Source organism: Beta vulgaris, chromosome 8, assembly GCF_026745355.1.
Source record: "Beta vulgaris subsp. vulgaris cultivar EL10 chromosome 8, EL10.2, whole genome shotgun sequence".
NCBI classification, from domain to species: Eukaryota; Viridiplantae; Streptophyta; class Magnoliopsida; order Caryophyllales; family Amaranthaceae; genus Beta; species Beta vulgaris.
The window spans coordinates 50,098,502-50,115,079 of NC_079209.1; the positions used below are offsets into that span (position 1 = coordinate 50,098,502).

At 34.4% G+C, this 16,578-nt stretch overlaps 1 protein-coding gene across 1 annotated transcript; it reads right to left on the minus strand.

Moving 5' to 3' along the window:
* Window positions 1-3,368: 3,368 nt before the first annotated feature.
* On the minus strand, window positions 3,369-12,278 carry LOC104901638 (3-oxoacyl-[acyl-carrier-protein] synthase II, chloroplastic). Its single transcript, XM_010689229.3, has 14 exons — window positions 11,570-12,278; window positions 10,634-10,839; window positions 10,342-10,545; window positions 9,887-9,997; window positions 9,702-9,797; window positions 9,546-9,591; window positions 9,394-9,473; window positions 9,075-9,143; window positions 8,529-8,613; window positions 6,204-6,358; window positions 6,048-6,128; window positions 5,597-5,656; window positions 5,203-5,369; window positions 3,369-3,896 (listed from the first exon to the last, which is right to left on the minus strand). Exons 1-13 carry the CDS (start codon window positions 11,895-11,897, stop codon window positions 5,253-5,255), a joined length of 1,638 nt encoding a protein of 545 aa, XP_010687531.1. The 5' UTR covers window positions 11,898-12,278; the 3' UTR covers window positions 3,369-3,896; window positions 5,203-5,252.
* Between the last annotated feature and the right edge of the window lie 4,300 nt (window positions 12,279-16,578).

Here is a 16,578-nt window from a genome sequence, read left to right on the forward strand (position 1 = left end):
TACTTTTTGAATCCTCTAAACTTGTATTGTTGTGCCAATATTATATCATTGGCGTGGAAAGTGGGGAGGGTTTTATCTATCATCTGCCCTTCCATAATGGGATGATCATAATATCTCAACGATGAAACAATTTTAAACAATGTTGAATTATAATCACTTACAGTTTTAAGATCCTGGAACCTCATATTGGTGCACTCAAAATATGACTTTTGGGAGGAGCACATTTTTGTAATGTCCATATCTTTAATTTAGGCTCTCGCATAGTTATTAGGATCCTCCACAAGTAATTAAATATTCAGTTTTTAAACTGTCATGTAAGTGATGCCTGAGAAGGATAAAACTTTTGCCTTTGCTTGTTTAGTCGTTGTTATTTTAACTATTGTGATTGATGTAGTTTCTTGTTTGGTTGTGACACCTTTAATTGCATGTTCCAATTCCTGGGCCTGTAAATTCATTTGGACGTCCACCGTTCATTCTAAAAACTTTTACCCAGATAAATCTAGTATGTTAAAGTGTCTTTTCATTATATCTCCCATTTTGACTACAAACATATAAATATTTGAAATTAGTAAATGATACTAAATCATATATATTACCTTCCAGTGATTTATATCATTATAATTATACATGACAATACAAAAACAAAAAAAAAATACTAAAATAGCATAATACATTAATGAAGCAAAAAAATGGAAAAATGCCAAAAATTGAAAAAGAACGAGTGAGAAGAAGAAGAAAAAAATCCTAAAATGCACTTTAAGACAAAAAAAAAAATGATATTCATGGGCTATTTATTCGGATAGAATAATTGATACAAACGATTAATAAACCCTTTGACACCCTCTTTGTCACAGTCTGGAAATTAAACTAAGTTTAGTGGAGATAATAAGAAATTGTTAAGGTTGGCCTGTGGAAAGTCGGGTCATGTAGTGAAACTAAAAAGCCATTTATATTTAATAAACACTGATATGAAAAGGTATATCTTTATCTTGTACTAGAAATTAGAAAACATATTTTAGCTACTCTACATTCTAAATTAAACAAATATTTTGTGTCAAAAATGTTTTTCTGTTAGCAAGTGTACAAATACATGTATCTTATTTCTGTCTTTCATTTGGGAACATTTTTACATAATCAATAGGGGAGAAATATTTGACGTGCTGATACCCCTTGGCTATGTGGTCGATAGTCGTAACTCGTAATATGAAAATATTACGTAACTATATGTCGCGGGATCGATTCTTATTGAATGCGAGATGAGTATTCTCTTTTTGTAATTTTTAAACCTTTTATGAGAGCAAATGGTAAATATCTAATTTTTGGCTTTTTCTACGTTATTTTGAATTATTATTACCCATATATTGTTACTAATGATAGTTTGATCCCAAACATGACTGTTTTTTCAAAATTAATACTAGCAATTTTATCTAATGTTTGTCACAAATTTGAATTCTTTCTAAAACATGATTATACAGTAATTGTTCATTTGAATCCAGATAACAAACCACAGTCTACTGAATAAGTTGGTTGGATCAACATTAGTCCCTGTTTGGCACTAGCGTTTGAGGCACCGGTTAGTGGTTTGACAAGATTAAAACGCTACTTAAGAAATTATGGGTGTTTGGTAAGATAGTGGTTGTAATAGCTGATAGCAGTTGGAGTAGATTATTAGTAGCGGTTGTGGAACGTTACTATAAGTAACATTTGAGATTTAGAGGTAGCGGTCTAGCAAATAAATACTATATAATAGCATAAGGTAGAATTATTAACCAATGTATTTTTTATTTCTTTTTCCTTTTACTATTATTAATTGTTTTATTTTATGGCAATTTAATGTTTATTTTACAGTAGTCGAGATGTAATTTAAATATTTATTTTAAAGATAAGATATTTTACAAGTATTTTAGTAAAATTAGTAATATAATTGTGGGATGAATATTTTCTTAGATTTCTACATTTCTTTGAGCAGCTAAAAGGTCGTATACTTATTTTTGTGTAACTTCTTTGAAAAAATAAATCTTGAATTTAACTGTTGAACGAACATATGAAATTGTTGTAGTGCATTTCATATTAGAATAAATATCATTTATTGTCTTTTACAATTTCAACAGCCCATTGTCAAAAAAAAAAAAAAAATTTAACAGCTACTTTTCCCAAACACTTGTAGTTAAACAACTAATTTAATCGCTGATCGCTGACAGCTACTAGTAGACAGCTAACAGCTACCCTCAACAGCTACAGCTACTGCAACCGCTAACAGCTACTAGATTCGCTAGTTTTGTCAAACTTTCTTTGTTATTGGAACATAATAGTTGGGTCATCACGCAAAGTCCAATAGTTGGGTCATCAACCAAAACCATATAGTTGCGTTATCACCCAAATTCGCATAGGTGTGTCATCACCCAAAGTCGCATAGTTGGGTCATCACAAAAAGCCCCATAGTTGGGTCATCATCCAAGAAACCCCCCCCCCCCCAAAAAAAACTGAAAAAGTCAACAGTCAGGCCCTATTTAATATGATAAAACACTGAAAAAACCCAAAATCGAGATTGAAGAACATGATGGTTTTGTTCGTGCGAAATGGAGCATAGACCTTAATCAAACAAATGAAGACAACTGAAATCGAACTTTTCCCAAAACCAAAACCCTTGATATGTAAAGAAAACTAAAATCGAGCTTCCCCCTAAAAGCACACTTCTTTTGCTTGGTGTTTGCGTGAAAAAGATTCAATTATGCGTGAAGAGTAGAGTAATAAAAGAGCAGTCAATTGGTCTAAAATGGTCAAGGAAGGAGATGAGATGGGTGGAGAGAGAATGCAGGGAAAGAAGTAGTTCATCGGGGTTCCAGGGGAAAAAGAGAAGAGAGAAAAAAGATGGGTAAATTTTCTTTTTGGTCAAAATAATTAAATTCAGAAAAATAAAATATTAATTTTTTAGGATTTTCTTATAAATTTTTTGGAATTTACAAAATTATTTTAAGCATTTATCATAAATATTTCTGATTTTAGTAGAAGAAAATGGCTTGTTAAGTTGGCAAAACACGTGATGGCTCCTTTGACTTCCGTTGACTTCGATGGTCATAATTTTGGTATAATGACTCAAGAATCATCCTCTAATCTTCTTAGGTGCTATATTTTTTCACATTTCTAATGCATACTTTTGACTCTTAATGTCAATTACGTATCAATAAAATTGTCGAAAATCTATTTCTTCAAAAATATAGACAAGAGTCGCAAACTCGGCTCCATAAGGCAAATGATGAATAGACCTAGTAGACGGGACTCTTAAAGACCCTTAACACGATTAATAATTTTAGTGACGCCAAAATGGTGATATCATTTGTTCAACTCGGTAATAAGAAAACTCTGTTGGATAACACTACTCAATCAAAAATTCATAGTCTAGTAAAGAAAATATGCCTCAAGTAAAGGGGCAAATCCCTATCTTCACATCATCAAAGGAAGATTGTGAATGCGCCCTTGTGCATCGAGCATCAACGACAATGTCGGAAAAGTATTTTAACATTCAACAATAACTAATTGGAACCCGTAAAAACGTCTAATTCTAAAATTCGCTATGAATACTATCAAAACCAATCCAATTACACTTGTACATCAATGAAACAACACCAGTTTTATGTAGCGAATATTCATATCCGGTTAAGTGATATGAACTGCCAAATTTCATGAGTGAATATATATCTGCTCCAGAAGCAAGTCGTCTTGTGATTGCCAGCCAAAAGGGCCGCATTTAACGTTTCCTCTAATCAAGCATGCTTTCATATAAAAAAAAACAATATCCTGCCATCTTTATGCTTTCTAAGAATGCATTGTTAGATACGTACAGCAATCAATCTGCCCTTTTTATCACAAGGTGTAGCAAACCATCAATGCGCACCCTGTAGAGAAGAAGCATGTATGCTATTTCAGTAAAAATGGAGTGCAATCTAGGGTTCGTCAACCAAGTATAAATCCAACTGATTCGTGTAATGAAACACATATTCAATCATCAAATTGTTCAAATACAATTTGCACTTTGTTTTGTTTGGTCTTCATATCATTTATCAAGTACTGAGGTGAAAATAAAATTCACAACCAATTGTATGATAGTAACCGAAGACCATAAATTTCTCATTGTTTTTGACACTTACTTTTTCATTGTTTTACATCTGTAACAAATTCTAAATGGTTAAAAGGAACATCAAGCTTTGAAGAAAACCCAGCAGCTTTTAGTTATAGAGCTAATAAGATAGTTTTTATGTCACACCCTTTCCCATTCTCTAAATTTTACACCAATCTTTACTCTCTCCCATCATTATTATCGTGCCTTTCATCCTTCCCTATTCAGCTTCCTCTTTCTCTTTCTTTTCCTCTGCTATAAATTGTGATATTTCGCAAATAAGTGCATGCACCCAAGTGCATGTAAAACATGGTGCACCTTTTCTAAACTACGTCGTTTTGTCATTTTTCGAGTCTATAATTTTAAAAAATTATTGTTATTTGCTTCCTTAAATTTTGCAACTAAAGATTCCTTTTTCAAATTTAAATTTAAGAGGTATATGTTCTTTTATCTTCAATGTAGATGTTCATTTACTATATATTCTTTTCATTATAACCTTTATTCTTTTATAAATATAAATTTACACATTCTTTAATTTTAAGTCGTGTGTTCTTTTTTAAAGTAGAAAAATTCTTTTTGGGTGCACGATGAGCATTGTGCACCCTAGTGCATGATCCACGCTTTGGTGATGTTTAATCGTAATTCTTAAAATCAATTAATCAATCTCATGAACAAAAAGATGTGAACTTCCTGTGAAGTTTTCAAGCAAATTCAAGCTCAAAAGTTTTACCATGATAAACAACCCACAACAACCGCAAGAGAAACCATATAGCATCCAGGAAATTCTAGTATAATGACGTCTCCTTTAGAACAATCAATCGAACAACTCATGACAATTGGAAACTTAAGGGTTAGATTTCTTGCAATTGGGTAATTTGATCATTGTGTAATTCAACTTTTTTTAATCACTTACGGCACTTAGATTGCTGAACTTAGACTATTATACTCTTCAAAAATAAAAAGCTAAAAGAAAAAGTAATATACGACTATATGTCTACACATTTAAAGCAATGTATCTTCCCATGGTTTTACAGAAAGGTAAAATCTCATGCTCTAGCTACAACACATTTAGAGAAGCAGCAAACCTGATACTTTTAGCGCCATGGTCAAGTCAGGCAACTGTAGCACATATGAACTACTTGTACGGAGCAAATATGATCGATGAATTCTGCCCACCGAACCCAAATGAATTGGACAAAGCTGCATTGATTTCCATTCTTTCTTTCTTTGAGCCGACGAGCAACTTAGTGTCCTAGTTTGGTCATCTCAAGTTAGACATTTCAATGGCAAGTTATAGCAAACACGTTTCATACCAACTAAAACTCATTGAGTCAAATAAATAACATTAATGAGAAAAGAAGACAAAGCTTCTCTCCAAATATTTCTCAGATGCAGTTAGACATTCATCATGACCTCTCAGCATACAGCTACAGCAATAGAAAGATAAGATATAAAGTAGAGCATTAAAAAAAAGAGTACCACGCCTTCATCAGGATTTTCAAGGTTAACATTTGGATGTAGCCATCCTGTCCGTATTGCCTGTTACAGCACACATGAAAAGCTTCAAGTTAACGCTAATGCTATAAAGCAACCCCAACAGAAAGAATTACAGTCTTAATTAATATGAAATGGGAAACTAGATCTAAAGAGATTCTTTTGCTACTTTTAGAAACTATAATGTTGTGAATAGTAATCTATCTGTTAATATGTGATGCTAACAGATTTACATTCGTGCTGCCTCCACTCGCAAGGGGAGCAAAAGGGAAAAAGAAAAGCATTTACTTATTGTTTGAATTCCACTATTAGTCAAGCACAAACCATGTTGCAAATGATACTAGGAAACATACTGGTCCCTGAAAACTCAGTGCAAAAAATTCTACAAGCTAATCAAGTAATCAACTTGAATCTAATACTATACTTCCAGCATTACCTGTATAGTGGCAACAGCTTCAATAGCACCAGCTGCTCCAAGAAGGTGGCCAGTCATGGACTTTGAAGAATTGATTCTCACCTGTGTATGGGAAAATCTTAATAAAAAATCAATCTGAATAAAATTTAAAAGCTGAAATGAATACAATTATGTTACCTCAGGATTATCACCAAAACAGCGAACCAAAGCTTGGTATTCCTTAAGATCTCCAGTTGGCGTTGATGTAGCATGTGCATTTATATAGTTGATATCTTCCTTGGCAAGACCTGCCTTAACTAAGGCTTTCTCAATGCAGAGTTCAACTCCAACACCTTCGTTGAGAGAAAAACAGTAATTCAGTAAAGTCATTTCCAATTTTCAAGCTAAAAGCATGTGACATTAAAGAGGCAGCATAAAGAACCTGTAATGGAAGAAGTCATTCAAACTCTGTGTCACAACTAATATATTGAGTAGGTACAAAGCCAAAAGATAGCAACATTGTAAATTATTAACTAGCTAACAAAAAATAAATTATGTTCACAGAAACGACTACGTAGCATAACTCAGGATATCAGGTCCTCCATACAGCTTATGTATGGAGCCATAAACATTTCTCTTTTTCTTATAAGAACATATGGATTTATAAGATCTCCTCAAAGAAATTAGTAAAAATACTCCATTCCTTTGATTCTCCAAACTTAAGTGGGCACGTAAAAGCCCCAGCTGCTTCAGCCGACAAGGAAGCTGAAAATCAAACTCTTATCCCAAAGCAAGACATATGAAGGCGAGACTCCCGAGAAAATAAGTGACTTCTGCTATAACCAGATTTGCCACAAAATCGCTATGTAAGCTGCACACTACAAGACTCGTTCTTGGTCACCAACCCATACAGCACACTTGCAAAAACCCCAAAACAAGATCCAGGCCTCCTTACACAACGTCTTCAATTCTGATGTAGATCATAGTAATCGTCCTGCTCGAAGCAAGTATCCACAAGAAACCTCTCGCCCTAAGAGAAACCTTTGCCTTTTTGATGAAATCAGTAACAGGAAAAGCCGAAAAGGAGAATAATGAGGTGGGGCATAGTCAAGCAACCAAGAAAATGTTGTAAGAATCCACAATCTGAGATAGCAGGAAATCAGAACCTCCACCTACACATAAAGCTGCTCACTCTCGGATCATGTGGAGGCAATATCCATATACATATATACAACATGGTAACTATCAGATATTAGTAATTTCACAATACTGATTAGGAGAATCTGATTCGGATTATGGAGGTTAGGGGTGGCAACAAGTCGAGTTTATGTTGGGTCTAAAGAGACACCTAGACACATAGTGTGACATATAAAAAGAAAGGAATAGAGATTGACAATAGTGGGCAGAGACAAATGTATATAGGATACTGTTGTACCTTGCAAATTTCCCATTTAGAAAAAAGAAAAGATTATTAAGTCTGTCTATGGGTATTATCTATAGTCTAAAATATAGAGCCTGGAATTCAAGGTCCCCCAGACCGATATCTGCCAAGGATCCATTGTGTCTAAAGAAGTTAACCGTGGACCCTAAACAAGGGGTACTCCAAGCAGGTCTGGTCAGGTTCTATAAATGACAGGAATCCATATAATTCTCCACGTAGTAATGATTAAGAATGCATTTCTCCAAAGAGGGGGGATAATCATTAAAAGCATGACTCCAGAAAATATATTGCAACCATCAATGGCATTAATTACTGGTACACTAAACACTGCCTGAAACAATGTCAAACTTCTCCCCTTAGACCTAGACCCTACCTTAAACAAGGGGCAGCCCAAGCAGGTCTAGTCAGGTTCTAGATCCATTGCATCCCTAACAAAATGACAACAATCAATAGATTATCCACTTAGTAATAAGAATACATTTCTACAATCCAAGGAGGGAAATCACTAAAGGTATGTCTCCAGAAAATAGTACAACCATGAAAGTAAAATGGTTACTCGTATAATGAGCACTGCCTGACACAATGTCAAAATCTCCACCTCTCCCCCCCCCCCAATATAGTATCCAAACGATCCAGTTGGAAAGAATCCCAGGGCACAGTTTAGTTCTCAGTTTGTACTGTTAATAAAATTCAGGGTGATGGGAGTATAGGACTTGTATTCTTCTGCTACACTCACAAACCATTCGAAGTCAGCTTTCCTCTCCACCATGTATCAAATTGCAAAAAAAAAAAAAAAAAAAATTCACAAAATGTTTTTGTTAAAATGTCTCATCCACTTACAGTCAACTTTCCTCCTCCAATGTGCATTAAGTAGCAAAAAACTTTGTTTCACAGAAGTGTTTTGTCTAATATACATCTAAAAGAAAAAGAAACCACCAACTTTTGAACAAACTGATGTAAGAAAAGATTCACATAAGTGGACAGGCGCTATCACCAGATGGGTATGGAACATTGTCATTCTTGATGAACCTCAGTATAATGTGAAAAGGAGGGAACCAGACACTACAATGATGATTAATTACCTTCTGGGTGAGGCTCAGTCACATGATAGGCATCGCAAGTGAAACTACCACCCAAAAATTCTGCATAGATTTCTGCACCTCTTGCCTGCAGATTCAAAATGCGATCCTGTTAGTATACACAAACACTTGACGCTTTTTCTGGGGGGCTCGGAAAAAGAAGAAATTGAGAGAAGGGTGCTACGAGATGGCGATTTTTCGTATAGAAAGAAGAAAAGAGAAAGGTAGGACAACTGGGAACTTTAAGTACAAGACGATAGGGATAGAGAAGGAGAGACTTTTACAGTTCCTACCCTAAAAATAGTAAGTATAGAAGAGAAGATAAATGAATAGATTCTTCCAGTGGATCGCGGATCGGAGAAAGTTGACCATTAAGAATGAGGATTGGGTCTGTATTCAGCTAGTAGGATTTGCTCCTTTCCTGACCAGTGATCGAAAGCTTTTGGATCTTTAAGACACTTATTTCATTCTAAACTAAAGAAATTTCGTCTTTTATAGTTTACACTCTAGTGATTAAAATTCAGTAAGCAATTGTGAAGAGCACTATACCAGAGCATGCTCCAGTTCCTCCAGAAGCAGAACACCAGCTCCTTCTCCCATAACAAACCCATCACGGTTCTGTATTTACAATAGCCAGGTAAGTTAGAGTTAAACATATCTTTACAAACTTCCAGGATATTGCACACATGAAAATAAATTTTAACATATGAGGGTACAGCATTCACTGCCAGGTTAGTGACTAATTGTCTAATTTTATGTCAACACTCTGATCCTAATACAGATGACCAAAAACATAATAATGCAAGTACATGACAACTTGCTTTTAAGTTCTAATCAAACCATAAAAATTTGAGAATATTTATCATACAATGTCCCAAGGGCGTGAAGCTTTGGTAGGATCACCGTTCCTCTGTGAAAGTGCTTTGCAGGCTACAAAACCTCCCAAGCCTGTTTGAAAGGCCCATGGTTAAGTAAATCAGACCAAAACTGAATCGCACTAAGAAAGGTCAAAACATGTACCTATAGGTATTATCGCTGCATCTGACCCACCACAAAGCATCAAATCCTACATTTTTCTCCACAGGTAATTGGGTAAAAATCAATACGAATAGATGAGAGGTGGATTATAACAGAAATTAGCTTACACTCCCATAAGTCAGCATTCAGGATACTTACAGCTTCACCTCTAATTATATGGTTTGCTGCATTAAGTATACAAAAGTTGCTAGTTGCACAAGCAGTAGAGATAGAATAATTCGGGCCCATCCATCCCTGTGGTTTAAAGTAAAAATTAACAATCACCAGGAGAACGTTACAAAGTCAGAGCGCTGTTTTTACAAAAGCAGTAAAGAGTGACTCACCAAGTCCATCGCCAGCATGGCAGATCCCATATTTGTTGTTGCAAAGGGCACACAAAAAGGATTCATCTTCTTGTATGAGATACGAAGAGCTTCTATTGCATCATTAAAAACCTGCTCAATTTTAAAAACACAGTCTGATCTGAAGAAATTATTTACCAACAGTTGCATGTGACAGAATCTTTTTTCAAATAGGTCATGCAAGTAACATGGTTCTAATTGTATAATTTCATCTCATAATGGTCATGCAAAAATCCCCTAAAGACCTTATAAGAAAAACTAGCTGCACAGCAGCATCAACCTTGTCAAGGAGAGAGAGTGACAGACTCAGAAGTCGGGCACTAGCCTCAACAGAGGCTCATGACACTGTAGGGTCAGCTCGCAGGATAACTATGGTGCTTGGCCAATATGTCACACTCCCATGGTGAACGAGTAAATGCAGAAACTAAATGTTCTACCTTCATGCCACCCATCGCAGAACCAATCAGAACACCACATTTCGTTTTGTTTATATCCTTCATCATATCCTCCGTAAGGCCGGCATCTGCTAAGGCTTTCTTTCCAGCAGTGAGCATGTAAAGCATGAACTTGTCCATTCTCTTAGAAAGTTTGGGTGCAACCCATCCCTCGGTAGAGAAGGACTTGATTTCTCCAGCAATTCTCTATCCACATTGGAAACAAAATTGTAAAATACAAGTTTGCAGCAGGAAACATCAGCATACGAGAAGGAAGACAATAGAAAGGACATACTGTAGGAAAACTAGCACAATCAAAAGTCTCTATTTCACTTATGCCGCTGACACCCTCAAGCAAATTATTGTAGAAGACATCTGGATCATGTCCTAATGGTGTAACCACACCCATCCCTGTCACAACTACTCGCCTCTGTTTTGTAACAGGCTTCTTATTAGTTGTAACTTCCATTGAAGGCTCAACTGCCACAGCCATGGCTCTTCCTGAAAAGTAGGAATAGATTATGACAAACAAGTGGTAGATATTTTTGTTTCTTTTCGAAATCATGCAACCATCAAACCAGAAAATGAACCACAAAGTACAAAACTGTTGTTATAATGGCATGCCTTTAAGCTCACAAATATCTAAGCTCACATCCTATGAGGTAAACTTCAAAGAGAAGGCCCATGAGCCATCATCTACCCAAGATAAATGTCATATTAATAGTATAACCATAATTGGAAGTACTTAAAAGGGTCTAATCATCCTCCTCGCAAACATCAATTACTCTTATAAACCATCCTCAAAATCATCAACAAGGCGGAAAAAATGATGTAGAGGGGAGACTTTTATCCCATCTTAAGCACATTAACCTACTCACCTCAAATTGGTGACAACATCATCTAGGAGCACAAAACCCTTCACACAAATTGCATGAAACAGGGTTTGACATAAGCAACATAGTCACACTTCACTTAAATACTAAGAAAAAAACAAACAAAGTCATACTTGATATCAAATTATAATATTGCCTCGTTTAAACCGCCCATACTGAAACAAACACTAATTCATGATCTTCAATTCCATACAACATTAAAACACAAAATCTAACTAAACCCCATGATTACAAAACAAAATCAACCCAAAAAAACAGCAAAATCAACAGCAAAAAAAAAACCCAAAAATACAATTTTTAAGAACATATAAAAAAACCATTAAAAACCATTAATATACCTGAATGTATAGCTCGATTACTCCGCCTTTGCCTCCGATTGATATGCCCAAATTTGGATCCAAAAACAGAAGAAAAAACACCATTTTTATCATTATGATCAAAACTGCTACTATAATACTCATCGCACGGCATTTGATTCAACAAAATCTGGGCATTGCATTTAAACTCTAACCCTCTTTTTTTGCGACTACTACAACCACTTCTCCTACTGTTTTTTGAGGAGAGAGAAAATGAACAAGTTTTCTCCTTTCCACCATTACAACCCACAGACATGCACGCCGCCACCAGCCACGTGCACAGTGGTGTCCCCACCGTGTACGCCGCCATGGGAGAACGAACAAGGAACACCAAACAAACCAACGTTTTTCTCTCACTTATTTAAGAGTTTTATTTATTTCTTTATTAAATCTTTGATATTTTTTTTAAAAAAGTTTTTTTTTTGTAATTTGAATGGAAAAATTATGAGAAACCCAGAAAGCAGAAAAATGAGAAGAGTAAATTAAACTTGTTGGGTTTTTTTGGGGGGTAATAAATGATGAGAGCATTTAAGAGAAAGACACAGAGTGGTTGTGACTAGATTCAATCTGAGGAAGAGAATGGAAGTTGAAAAGATGACACTCAAATTCTCACTTTTTATTTTTTTTTTATTTTCTCGATCTCATTTGTTCTCGTTTTTCTTTCTTATTTTCACAAGTAGCTTTGTTATTTTCACGTCAAAGAAGAGTAGCTTTTTAACCCCTGCAATATTTAGACTAAAAACTAGTTATTAGGCCCGGGCTAGGTACGAAAAAATTTCATTTATTGATATTGTACCTTGATATGATAACACTAGATACAACTTGGTCTAGTGGTTAAAACTTTAGTACATGAACTTGAGGTTACGGGAGCAAAACCTATACTATACAATTTCTAATTTTTTATTGTACATGGGTTACATGAACTAAAACTCCTTAGGGAGAGCGCAACGTGGCACCGTTCTTGGTTTATGCACGCCTTTTAATATATTAGTATAGATTATTATTATTATTATTATTATTATTATTATTATTATTATTATTATTATTATTATTATAAATATAATGAAAAACCTAGATAAATTTTTTTATATCGTCCAATACTCAATCAAAAAGTAATTATGATTTTAATTTTTATGGAAAGAGGTAATTATGATTATAAATATAACGAAAAACCTAAGATAAAAAACAAACTAGCAAATTATGCACACGTGCCTGGTTTTTTTATTTCTTCAAACATAAATTATAATCTTTTTGGGAATAAATAGGGGGTAAAAATTTGAACATTAGACATTTAAGTCAATACTCCCTCTGTTTTTTTTTTTTAATCTTTCTCACTTAGAATCTTGACAATTTATAAGAAAAATTATAGTAATATAGGGTCTAGTTTGATTCGTCTCAATTAAAACTTTATTAATCGCTATAATTTTTACTAATATATAATGAAAAATATTTAAGTTCAAATACGTGCGTTGAGAGACGCACACAGGAAGGTGAGAATGATATAAAAAAAAACATATGTAGGGAGTATTTCTTTTTTTGTGGCTCAATTATAACTTGATTGTCTTCAACATTTATGTAATTTTTTAATGTTATATTTGAGTTTGACTTTGATTTATCCCTTTTTTTTGGTAGTCAGCTAGTATTTGGGCCCGGGCATTGTCCCGGGTTGGTATTATTTTTCTAATTTGATATGCATTTTTTTCCATTTCCATAAAAATATATTAAGGTAAACTCAATATTTAAAAGGTACAAATATAATAATGTGGACACTTAGAGCATGATTAAAAGTGGGTTGAGATGGTAATTGTGTCATGTATAATATCAAGAGGTCACGGGTTTGAATCTTGTTGCAAACTAATTTTACTTTTGTTAATTGAGATGACTTATGTACACATACCACATTGTACAATTCTAGTGTAGTAACAGATGTGTCACGTGACATATATACATTGTCACGCACTAATAGAGATATGTTTTATATTTTTTTTACTTAAAGTGGTACTTGACAAAAGTGTACAACAAATTAATACATACTTCTTCTTTTTCTTTTTAATTGCAATCATTTGACTTTCACATTTGTCAATGCATAACTTCAACTATTAATATCTTTAATTACCGATAATTAAAAATTATAAAAAAATATTTGGAAAATACGCATTAAAAAAGACTCCAACAACAACTTATGAATATATTTTTCCTTAATTATTTATAAATTACGAAAGATTAAATTAAGTAGAGTTTGTGAATAGTATAAAAGTTAATCGTTGCAAGTAAAAAGACATAAGAAGTATAACTTTTTAAAAGCATTTATTGAGAAAACAGAGCTAAGTATAATAAATTAATAATGTAGAGTAATAGTGTATACTGTATACTGTTATACTGTATAGATATTAGTTCTCTGTGTTGTTTGGAGAGAGAATGTGAGAGGGACGCCAAGAAGTGAACAATCTGGGTCATCCAAAAAAGACAAGAGCCAAGTGCCCCTGTGAATTGTGAGAACGAAAAAAGATCTGGCAGAAATATTCATTATTTTATGTAGTGTTAAAGCTTATAAAATACTAGGTTTTTATGCCAAAGGATCTCTGTACCAGAAAATTTGTCAAATTATGATCATATTATATTACGATATTTACGATGCTCGCAATATACAGATGGTTGGCAATCCTTGTTGTATTTTTGTTTTCTTGTCTTTTCTTTTGTTCAATCATGAAAGGGGACGAAAATATGTATGGATAAATTTTTTAAATGAAGAAAGTGTTTTATTGCTCTGCGTCTTTTTGAAGGTTGATGAGAAGGAATGTCTATACCGGAACTTCATATTAGGTGAAGTGAGCCAATTGCATAAGTAAATTCCTACATTGTACCTGTCAAAAAAAAAAAAATTCCTAATATTGTAATATATTTAGTGATTTCATCTTATAACATCTATATGTAATTGTTGGTACCAAGGATATCTTGGCCTAGTGGTTAAGATTGAGGTGCCGTGAACGATAGGTCACAGGTTCGAATCCCCCCTCCCCTTCTTTGTACTTTGTACTGCCTTCGTAGCTCATATGGATCAAAAAAAAAAATATGTAATTGTTGGTGCAAAATTAGTTTTTTTTTACTTTGCAAACAAGTCAATGGACACGGACAGCCAAAAGTCTAGTATTGAAATGCCTTGGAAGACTTAGTCCCGGGAGGTTACCGATTTTAATGAGATAAAACATTCACTGGTAGAAAAAGGACGATTTGCGTCGCATGAAAGGCAAAACGACGCAAAAACATATCGCATGCTATGAAGCCTGCGACGCAAAACATCATTGTATAAGCTCCAGATACGAGCTATATGCGTCGTACCCTATTGATGTGCGACACATATAACTCATGTGCGTCGGACACTAAGGCCCATCCGACGACATCGCTGCATTCAGGTGATAAAATTCGAAGCCATGTATGCGTCGCACTTAACTAATGTGCGTTGCAAAAGGTTAATTTGCGTCGGACCCCTTGTCCAATCCGACGCAGATCAGCCCAAAAAACCCAACTCACTTTTTTAAACCCTATAGCGCCTCTCCCTTTCCTTTTAAATTCCTCAAACCCTAAAAACACACGAGCAGCTAGCTTCTCTCTCCCACCCTCAAACCCGTGTCTCTCTCACACACACCCTCAAACCCCTCAAACCCGTGTCTCTCTCTCTCTCACCCTCAAACCCTCATCGTCCCTCTCTCCCCCCCTCTCTCTCCTTCTCCCACTCAAACCGCTGCACTGCTCCACCTATATTCGTGCGCCTCAGGCGAAAAAATTGAAGATCTCGAGTATGATCGCAACGAACAACGCTTATCGCCTTCTTCGTGCGTCTCGGACGACTTCTCTCTCACTTTGACAGGTTCAGTTTTTATTGAATACTCTTTCTCTCTCCTCGAAAACTATTACTAGCAGATCCAAATTCTTCGAGTTTGATATGAACGAACACTCTTTCTCTCTCACTTTGAGAGCTTCGATTTATTATTTCAATTTTTGAATCTGATTTTATGATTTCGTAGTCTACAATTTTCTGTTTTCAGATCTACAATTTCGTTTTTTCAATTTTTTAATTTTTTCATTTTCTAGATCTAATTTTTTATTTTATTTTTGGCGTTTATGTAGTCTATTTCTTTTTTAACTTTTTAGATCTAATTTTATGTTTGAATTATCAGATCTGAAATTCATTTTTTCATTTTCAGATCAAAAAAATAAAAACGTTCTAGATTCAGTTCATGCATCTGAAAATTATGGCCTTTTGTTTTTTTATTTTTTCATATCAGATTTTTTATTTATTTTTTTTGGCATTTATCCTAGTCTAGGATTTTCTTTTTAATTCTCTGAAATTCTTATTTTTATTTGCAGATCTGTGTTTGGTTCTTCTCGAAGTCTTCTTCGAGAGAAATGTCGGCAACCGCTCACTTTTTTCCTTGATTCAGTTTTATTTTTACATTTTTTTTACATTTGTAATGTTGTTTATATATAGTTTACATATTTTTGTCTCTCATCCTAAATTTTGTAATACAAATTTGACATTATTAATATAAAATACGTGTTATTAATTTTTGACATTGCCTCCAAATTCTTTACATTATTAATGCTCGTTTAGTTTACGCATTAGTATATGAAAAAGAAAAACTAAAATATAAAGCTGAAAAAAAAAACAAAAATATAAAGTTGAAAAAAGACAAAATATAAAAGCTTAAGATTCATCTGCGTCGCATGTTGTGTTATGTGCGACGCAGATGAATCTTAAGGGAATTGGCATGGTTGAGACTGCTTTGTTGGTACTTGGGAGAGCTATCTGCGTCGCACCTTGTGTACTGTGAGACGCAAATAACTCTCTACGGTCATTTGCGTCGTACCGTATGCTATGTGCGACACAAATGGTTAAAAGATCTGCGTCGTTTCCTAATACGACGCAGATCACTTATTGGTCATTTGCGTTTAGACCTGTGCCGTCGGACCTATGTCCGACGCAAATAGGG